Source organism: Canis aureus, chromosome 27 (assembly GCF_053574225.1).
Source record: "Canis aureus isolate CA01 chromosome 27, VMU_Caureus_v.1.0, whole genome shotgun sequence".
Classification (NCBI taxonomy): Eukaryota; Metazoa; Chordata; class Mammalia; order Carnivora; family Canidae; genus Canis; species Canis aureus.
In genome coordinates this window covers 14,030,555-14,040,058 of record NC_135637.1, presented here as the reverse complement: position 1 = coordinate 14,040,058, position 9,504 = coordinate 14,030,555, and the positions used below count along the sequence as shown (strand labels likewise).

At 56.7% G+C, this 9,504-nt stretch overlaps 1 protein-coding gene across 2 annotated transcripts in view; it reads right to left on the bottom strand.

Moving 5' to 3' along the window:
- Positions 1-9,504, bottom strand: part of DTX1 (deltex E3 ubiquitin ligase 1) — a 35,550-nt gene that overhangs the window by 11,500 nt on the left and 14,546 nt on the right. For both annotated transcript variants that reach the window (XM_077875722.1, XM_077875723.1), the window contains one exon: positions 4,671-5,364. In XM_077875722.1, the coding sequence (XP_077731848.1) occupies positions 4,671-5,364 (694 nt within the window). The remainder of the gene's footprint in view (positions 1-4,670; positions 5,365-9,504) is intronic.

The window sequence follows — 9,504 nt, the reverse complement described above, 5'->3', positions numbered from 1 at the left end:
AAACAGGTAATTGGCAAAAGAAGGAACCACAGCAGCCAGCAAATGGGAAGAGGTTCTCAGGCTCACTGAGAACCAGAGGTAGGGAAATGCCACTCAGGGCACCTCTGTGGCACCACTCAGGTTGGTGTGGGGTGCGAGTCTGCTAGGGATGGAAGGAGAAGAACCCCTTCCCACTGCTGACGGGTGATGCAGATGGTGCGTGCAGGCTTGAGAACACCGGCACTGTGACATCTGGCCTCGTGCTGGACAGTAGCCCCGCCTCATGGGTGCAGAAGCCAGGGGCCAGAGAGGGCCATGAGTTCACTAGGGTCACACAGTGAGCGGAGAGGCTGAAGTTGGGCCCATCCACTCCCCCCGGGTCTCCATGACACCCTGTGGCATCAGGGCCCGGTCTCTGGGACCCTGGGGTGGACAGGCAGGGGAGGGGAGGGCACCCCCAATACCCTTGCCGACTGAGGATTTTGGATCACACTCCCAACTGGGGGACCCTGAGCAAGTGGCAGCCTTTTGGAGCCCCGTTACTCCCCCTGAAGAGTGGGGAAAATCGGACTGGCCAAGTGGGGTTTCTGTGGGCACAAAGACAGGCAGCGCATGTAAAAGCTGTGAGATGAAGCCTGGGACAAAGCACGGGCTCAGTAAATGGAAACAGGCCTGCAGCTGTCCCCTCGCTCCCTTCCACCACGTGGGGTGGAAACTCTGAGTCTGCCCCACAGCTGCGTTCCAAAGTGCTGGACGCTGCCCTCTCAGGAGACAGGGCGGATCTTCCCCACCCCTGCGTGGCCCCCCGGGCCCAGATTGCCAGCTGGCTCCCTGCCCTGTCATAGGGGCAGTGGAAAAATACCCAGGCCAGGAGGACACTCCAGCCCCATTGGCTGTGTGACCTTGGGCAAGTCGCTGCCCCTCTCTGGGCCTCCTGTCCTGCTCCCCACCCAGGGCTGAGATGTGATCATACTTCGGGGCGGGCAGTTTTAAAGCTTTGCGTGCCATGGACCCCGCTGAGCTGGCACACGTGAGTGGTAGTGGTCTTAGCTGCTCCATTTGGCCGATAGGGAAACAGGCTAGGGAGGTGAAGCCATGCACCCAAGGTCACCCAACCAGGAAAGGCCTGGACTCGGGGTCTGTGTTAGTCTTGTGGGGCAGAAGGAAGTACCGAGAAGGGAGCAGGGAGGAAGAGGAAAGGTGGAGGGATGCAATAACAGACAGATGGACAGAGACACAGAGAGCCAGACACAGGGACCCTGTTATCAGCTGAATTGTGTCCTCCTAGAACTCCGATGTTGAGGTCCTTACTCCCAGTCCCTCCTTTGGAGACAGGGTTCCTGCAAAGGGGACTGGAATGAAGTCTAATGACATTGTGTGTGGGAGCCTAGCCTATGACCAGTGTCCTCACAAAGGAAACTGGACACATGAACACAGAGCCTAAGAGACCGTGAGGAGGGCCATGAGGGCTCTGGGGTACGGGGGGACCAGGGTGAGGCCTGGGGGGCTGGCTGCAGGGCTCCTTGGAGACCCCCATCCCTCTCCCCCCATAGGCTGTGCCCTGGCAACAGCTGCTTCAGCCGGGAGGAACCCGACCCGCCCCTCATTCCGAGGCAGCTCCATGGGTCCTGTGCCCACACATCCCCCTGCCCACCACCCCGCTCTGAGCCACACAGCATATTCTCAGCTGGGCTTCCTTGGGGAAGAGGGTCAGGAGCCTTGACACAGGCTTGTCTGGCTGGGCAGGGTCTGCCTGGGTGGGGAGGGATGAGAAAGCCCTTGACGGTTCCAACCTCCCCCCTTGCCAGGCCAATGTCAGTTCTTAGGGTAACAAGAGGCTCCCAGGGGGCAGAGGAGGGGAAGCAGCACAGACTGGGCGGGGGCACATGGCTGGGGAGAACAGAGTTCCAGCAGGTCACAGGAGGACGTGTTCAATGATCAGTACAGCACCTCCAAGGAGAAATTCTTCTCCCCACAGCCCTCTTGAGCTCAAGCACACTCTATAGCTCCCCAATGTTGGCAGCACCAAGCCCAGGCTCCCCTAAGTCCCCACACAATCCGGCTCTGTACCCCATTTGGGAAAAATCTCAGCCCCTACTGTTCCAGCAGGAAACCTCCATCCTTGTATGGTTTCCAGAACCTGCTGGACACATTCTCTCCTCCACCTCTTTGCACCTGCAGTGCCACTGCCTGACTAGTCCTTCTGACCAGCACCGCACACCCCTAGCCCTTCCCTGAATGTGCCATGTTCTCCAAGCCTCGCTGAATTGCCTCTACCTGGAACAGCCTTTTTTCAGATCTGGTTACCTCCTCAGAGGGGTCCTCCCTGACCTGCTCACTCCCTCTCGGCCACACCACCCCAGCACTTCCCTCTCCAGCCACTGTGTTCATTTAGCTCATTTACTTGCCGTATGTCTGTCTCCCCGTCTCTCTGGGCCCAGTGTGTCTTGTTCAATTCTGTGAACACACACCCACGATACATACTTGGAGAATTAATATTGAGCAATAAAAGCTGAGTAATTCCCAGCCTCCACTGAAAGACTGGATTGCATAAAGTCCATCAGCGACTAAGAAATCCAGTTCACCTGGAAACCCACTGAACATACGGAGAAGGGGTGTAAAAGGTTCCTGGTACAATTCTTATGATCACTTTGTAGGATACATGCGAGTATTTTCTATTCTACTCTACTTTATTCTATTCCATTCCATTCCATTCCATTCCATTCCATTCCATTCCATTCCATTCCAAGAGAAATCTGGTTACAACCTTTTGATTTCATAACGCACCAGTGGGTTCCATCAATACAGCTCCAGAGAGAAGATTCTCAAATTTTTGCTGAACTTCCCTGGTCCTGCCCCCTCCCACACCCACTTGGGCTTGTTGACTACTCTTGCTGTCATTCCGGGGCCTGCCAGACCCCCCTTCTCACAATAGATCCAAGCAGCTACCCACAAGGAACACTCCAGTCCCATGACCCCAAGTGGATGAGTCCCTCCTGCAACATCTCCCCAAGAGGACATCCTGACCTCCACAGGGCCCCTCTCTGTTGGCACAGGGCCTGCCTGAGGCTGGGGCCACATGGGGTGCACCTCTGCTTGCACCCCTCCTCTCCTCCTGGAGGAAGGACCTGGGGGGAAGATGCAGGGAAGAATGACAAGGCTGCTGTAGTCCACCTGAGGAATCATGAGTCATCTGCCCACTCAGAGCCCTGGCGGTGGCTCCCTTGCCCCCACACCGACCTTCTCCCTGGACGCTAAGAGTCCTAAGTGCCACTGCGGCAGTATTGCGAGGAGTAGACACGGTGTTCAGGTACATCGTGTCCCCACACAATGGACACCCTGCCTCCCTTTTCCAGGTGAAGAGGCTGAGGCTCAATGATGGGGAAGGACGCTCCTTCCCCAGACAACACAACTCACAAGTGCCTGAGAGGGGATCTAAACCAAAGTAGTCACTTTCAAAGGTACAGAAGCCAGACAAGGTGGCCAGCTTTAGGGTCCCTTCCCTTCTGCAGCCTGGACGTGGTGACCTCAAAGGTTATATCCAGGGCCGACCTTTGCTGGTCTTCCCTGGATCATGCCACAGCGATATAAGCAGAGCTGGCTTTTGGTGCCTGCCTGGGGCCTGAGACAACCCACACCCCACTTGGTCATTTCCCTTCTGGTCTGTCCCAAGGTCAAGGGCTTTGCTCCTCCTCCTCACTCCCACTCCCTCAAGCTGAGACTGATGGGAGTCAGGGCTCCAGGGCAGGCAGCGGACAGACTAGCTGGGTCCCTATCCTGGAGCCTGGAAATGCTCTCACCCGGGGATTTCCACCCTCTCACTATGATCGTAGGACGCATGACGGGGTTCCCTTCCTCAGTGAAATCGTGCGGGGAAAGCCGATTCACAGGAGATTCCTAAAAGGGCTGCTCTGGCTAGAACAAGAGCAGGGAGGCTGGCTCCTGTGTGCCTGACTTCTTATCCACCACCCCCTGCTGCCACTACCCCAGGTGACTCGGGAGTCTCAGCAGCGGGTTGAAAACCACAGTATTAGCCCAAAGTCCCGGCGATACTTCAGGTGCGGCCTAGGGAGGAAATATTCTCAACAACGGGTCAGTGCTGGTTGGAGCCTCCGCAGGAGGTGGCCAGAGGCTGGGGAGGGGAGGGGTGGAAACCCTCTGAAACTTCCAAGACAACACAACACCCGCTCTGCAATCCTCGTCCTCTGAATTCCAATCCCTGCTCTCCAGCTGGGGGACTGTCAGAAGGTAACACACCCCTCCCAGCCGGGGCCTCCCCACCTGCAACGGTCACGATAGAACCGTGTTGGGGGGGGAGGGCAGGTAATAAATGAGGCGCGGCAGACAGTTTAGCCAGTGATACACGTGGAGCTCACTCCATACTCCATTTCTGTCGCTTTGACACCCCACCCCACCCCCGCTTGTGAATTGTGTGCTCCTGGGGGTGTATGTACCAACCCTCCAGTGCTTGGTTTCCTCGCCTGTAAACTGGGGGTGATGCCGGGACCTACCTCGTACCGAGTCCCCGCGCATGTTGGGAAACCAGCGAGAGCACGTTAGGGGGCTTAATGAAGGCTTGGCACAACGCGGGTACCTGCTAGACAGGCCCGCGACTGTTGGGGTCGCTGCGATGGATCGCGCGCCCCTAGCCCTGGGGGGCAGCCACCCTGCGCCCCCGGGGCCCGTCTTACCCCGGCGGGATGGAGGCGCGTGCGCTCGCGCTGGCGGCGCGCTGGGGCCCGGGCCGGTTGAGGTTGTTCTGCCCCGGGGTGGGCGCGCCGCCGGGGGCGCTGGGGCTCCGCGGGGGCGCCCCGGGGGGCGGCGCCGGCTCGGCGGGGCCCGCGGCGGGCGCGGCCCAGAGCGCGGCGCCCGCGAAGGTGGCGCTGGGGCGCACGGCCAGCGCGCCCGGCGGCCCTCCCGGAGGCCCTCCCGGCGGCGGCGGCGGCGGCTGCGGGGGCGCGGGGGGCGCCTTGCGGCGCTGCGAGGCCAGGATGGCGTTGGAGGCGGCGCGCGTGCTGTTGACCAGCAGGCACTGCTGGCACGAGCAGGGCTGGCCCGAGCTGGCGCCCACGGGCCACGACTGCGACTTGGGGATGGAGCCGACGGTGAGCGGGTAGGCCAGGTCCAGGCGGCGGCGCAGGCGGCGGCGGCGGCGCGTCTGGCGGTTCATCTGCGACATGCTGTTGAAGTAGATGAGGTAGCAGAAGCCGAGCGACGAGAGGTCGAGCCACGGGTGCTGCTTCTCGTAGGCGTTCTGGATGGTGATGCAGATGTCCATGTCGTAGGCCGTCCACGCGCCGCCGTCGTTCTCCCACTCCCACACGATGCCCTTGCCCGGCGCCGACGACGGGTCGTAGAAGTTGCGCCGCACGGGCCGCATGGTGCCTGCGCTCACAAGGGGAGGGCGGTCAGAGCGCGCGGCCGGGGTGCGGGCCGGGAAGGGGCGGGGCGGGCCACGCCGGCCTCCTGCTCGCCCCTCCCCTCCCTCCTGGGGCTTCAATTCAAGCCCCAGGCCCGAATTCATCTCTTCCCCAACCACTCCCCCACTGGCTCGCTCCTCCCTCCCTCCCTCCCTTCCTTCCTTCCTTCCTTCCTTCCTTCCTTCCTTCCTTCCTTCCTTCCTTCCTTCCTCCCTCCCTCCCTCCCTTCCTCCTTCCTTCCTCCCTCCCTTCTTCCTTCCTTCCTTCCTTCCTTCCTTCCTTCCTTCCTTTCTTCCTTCCTCCCTCCCTCCCTTCCTCCTTCCTTCCTCCCTCCCTCCCTTCTTCCTTCCTTCCTTCCTTCTTCCTTCCTTCTTTCCTTCCTTCCTTCCTTCCTTCCTCCTTCCCTCCCTCCCTCCCTCCCTTCTTCCTTCCTTCCTCCTTCCTTCCTTCCCACCTTAGTTCCTGCATTCATATCTTCCTGGGTTTCCTTCATTCAATAATTCTTTCATTGGATCTTCACCCATGCCCGCAGTCATCCCTTCTGCTCCTCCCTGATGCATGTCTTCTCACTCCCTAATTTAATTCATGCATTCAGCCATTCTCTCACTTACTGCCACCCTGTTTAAAAATGTGCCACCCCTCCACATACTTCCTTTCCTCTCTCTCCATCCCTGCTTGGTTTTCTCCATCTGGCATAAGTTCTATTTTACAGATTTATCTTGTTTTCTGTCTCCTCTCGCTAGAATGTCACCAAGGCAGGGACTTCGCGTTCCTCACTGCTGCTGTATCCCCGGCACCTGCACACAGTAGGTGCTCAGTGGAGAGTTGCTGAATGTCTGGATGCATTCAGTAGTTCAGACTCGGATCGTCTTTGAGTTTGGTCACTCTTGTGTTCCTTCCATCCCTCCATCTGTCCATCCCCCTTCGCCCACCAATTCCTTTGTTTTTTATTCATCTGTTTGTTCACGTGTGCCTTCCTTGAACAGATATTTGCTGACCGCTCTTTGGGGGGGGCTCCACGCCAAGTGTACATTCAGAATGCACACAATCACCTGATAAACCCCAGTCAGGTGAGCATTCTCACCCCCATTTAAAAAAAAAAAGTTTTGCTCCCAACCACAACTTCATGTTTCCCAAAGCTCTAGGTGCTGAGAGTGAGGCTCCCTGGAACCCTGCATGAAAACAGAGATAAGGCAAGGCCCTGGCTGCAGGACTTCTCAGACGCTTTAGCCCGCTCTGTGCCTTGGGACCACTGTGGAGGGATTGCTTTGCTGGGTTCATTTGGCACACCTGACTGCTCCTCAACTGTGGGTAAGTCCCTTCAGTCTCCCTTAGTCTCGGAGCCTCATCTCAAAAATGAAGGTGATGCCAGCCCATGACGCTCCCCTCTCCCTGGCACAGAGCTGCGGGGAGGATTGGGTGGGAATGGCCAGAGAGCCCAAGGGCTGGGCTGGGCACCAGGGGAGGGAGGCAGGCAGACTTCAAGTCCCACTGCCCAACTTGCCAGCTCTGTGCCTGTGGTGTGGTGACTCAACATCCCTGAGCTTCAGCTTTCTCATCTCTAAAATGGGCACAAGCCACCAACCCCACAACCCCCTTGTGGGGCTGTGAAAAGGATCACTGATGATTCCAAATTCCATCATTTCCAGACCCACCCTCTCCCTCTGAGAGCCAAACTTGCCAGCTGCCTCCTCAGCACGTTGCTGAGGAGGCCCATCAGGCATCTCAAACTACCCCCTGCGAAAAGATCTGCTCTGATCTTTCCCCACCCTAAACCTGTTCCTCCTGAGGTGCTCCTCATTGTGATTGCTGGCAGCTCTATCCTTCCAGCTGCTTGGGCCCCAGTACCACCCCTGCCCCCAAACTTGGATTCATCCCTGACTTATCTCATACCTTATATCCAGTCTATTAGTAGAGACAGTCACCTCTACCTTCAAATACACTCTAGACCTGACCACTTCTCACTGCATTGATTCCACCTGGTCTAACCACTGTCTCTCTCCTGCCTGGACTGTTGCAGTAGACTGATGACTATTCTCTGCTTCTGCCTGTACCATCTGTAGTCTGTTTCCCACATGGCAGCCAGAGGGACCTTTTTTTAAGGCAAATCAGATTACATCTTTCTTCTGCTCAAAACTCTCCCATGGCTCCCCTCTCACTTGCAGTAAAAGTCAAAGTCCTCACTCTGACCTACGAGGCCCCCATTGTCTACAAAGCTCCTACCAAGTCCCATGAGTCTACAGAATCCCGTCTTCCTCTCTGCCTTATTACCTACCGCCTCTCTCTGGCTCACTCCACTCCAGCTACCATGGTCTCCTTGTGGTTCCTCCAACACTCCAAGCACTGTCCAGCCTTGGGGTTTTGCAACTGCTATTCCCTCCACCTGGAATATGACTTAGTGGACCCTAGATGTTCTCATGGTTTCCTGCCTCCATTCTTTCGGGGCTCTGCTCAAGTGTCACCTCTTCAGAAAGACTTTCCCAGACCACCTTTCTAACACAGCTGTCCCGGTTGTCCTCCTCTTACCTGGCTTTCTTTTTCTTCCTGGCACTCAGCACTACCTGATACGATATATTAATCTGCATACTTCCTTTATTCGCTGTCTCTTCCCATTAGGCTGTCAGCCCAAGAGGTCAGGGATCTTGACTGCTTTGCTCACTGCTGTATCCCCAGGGCCAAGCACAGAGCCTGGCAGGCAGGAGACCCTCACAACGTGGAGGGCATTACTGCTATTAACTGGCACAACCCCAAGGTGCCTGGCTGAGGGATCTGCAGCCAGATGGGTGGGGACCCACCATGAACCTTCCTGAAGACCCCTGCCTCCCCCCCGCCTCGCTCAGGCTTCTCTCCCGAGCATAGACTCTCCTTGACCTTCACTTGGATCCCTACCCAGGGCTGAAACAGCTTGTGCTCTGCTCTCCTGGATTCTGTCAGAATCCCAAGGGCTATGGACTACCCCTGCCTCCTGTCAACTGCCCAGACTCCAAGAGCTGGGAAAATCAAGGCGGAGAGCTGTAGTCATGGATGCGAGAGAGACATGTGAGGGTGGAGTCCCTGGACTCCTATATTGTTCAAGCCAATCATATGAACACCCCTCCGCCCCGCTCTGCTGCCCTGTCTCCCGGGCTGCCTCATTCTGATGCCTGATTTATCATTTTAATTGAGTGTGTGCATATTGATTTTTTTCCTTGACAATGCTGTTCCTCCAGGGCAGGCCTGAGAGGGGATTAGAGGCAACATTTCTGAATTCTGTTCCTTCTCTGCTCCTGAGTGCTGGTCTTCTCTCCCCAGAGCCTGTGTGCCCATCTGCAAAATGAGGGCTCGTGATAGATGGTCTTCAGGTCTGACATGTGTCAAGTACGACCATTAGCCTCCTAGTGAGGGTTAAGGCACCTTGTTACCTGAAAGGCGTAACCCCTGGATGGTAAGGGAAAGGATGGGAACTTGCTTTACTTAACCACCTCTGTGTGTCAAGTTTTGAGCTGGGCAGGGCAGGGTCAGAGGTGGGAGGTGCACAGTGAAGTGGTTTAGAGAAACAACTCAGAAGTCTCACAGGCCATGTGCAAATCCTGGCTGCACACAAAGCCTCAGTGTCTTCATCTGTAAAATGGGGGTATGAATAAAAACCCCAAAGAAGTACTATAGGACAAAACAAGACGATGCTTGTCATAGGTGCCCAGCAGAGTGCTTGGTCCCCGTAAGTGCTCAATGAATGCTAACTAGGACAGTTGATATTACACACATTACCCACATGCCCCCTCTCCCCATCCTTATGCACTTGGTGAACTCCTATTCATCCAACAAAACCCTCCACGTGTCCATCTCTTCCTGGACTTGCTTTTCTGTTTCTGCTGCTATGGCCGGCATGTGCAGCTTTACACTGTACAACTGTCCTTGCATTGTCATGATTCATTTTTGTTCTTAATCTCCCTCACTGGTTGATGACTTTCAGGAGGACAAGAACCAGGTCGGACCCATGCCTGCATTCCCAGCACCAGGCACAGAGCCTGGCGCAAAGGAGGTGTCTGCAACGGAAACAGGCAAGCTACTTGGCACAGGTTGGGGCTCGGAGGGAGTGGAAAGGAGGAGGAGAGGCTGATGTCAA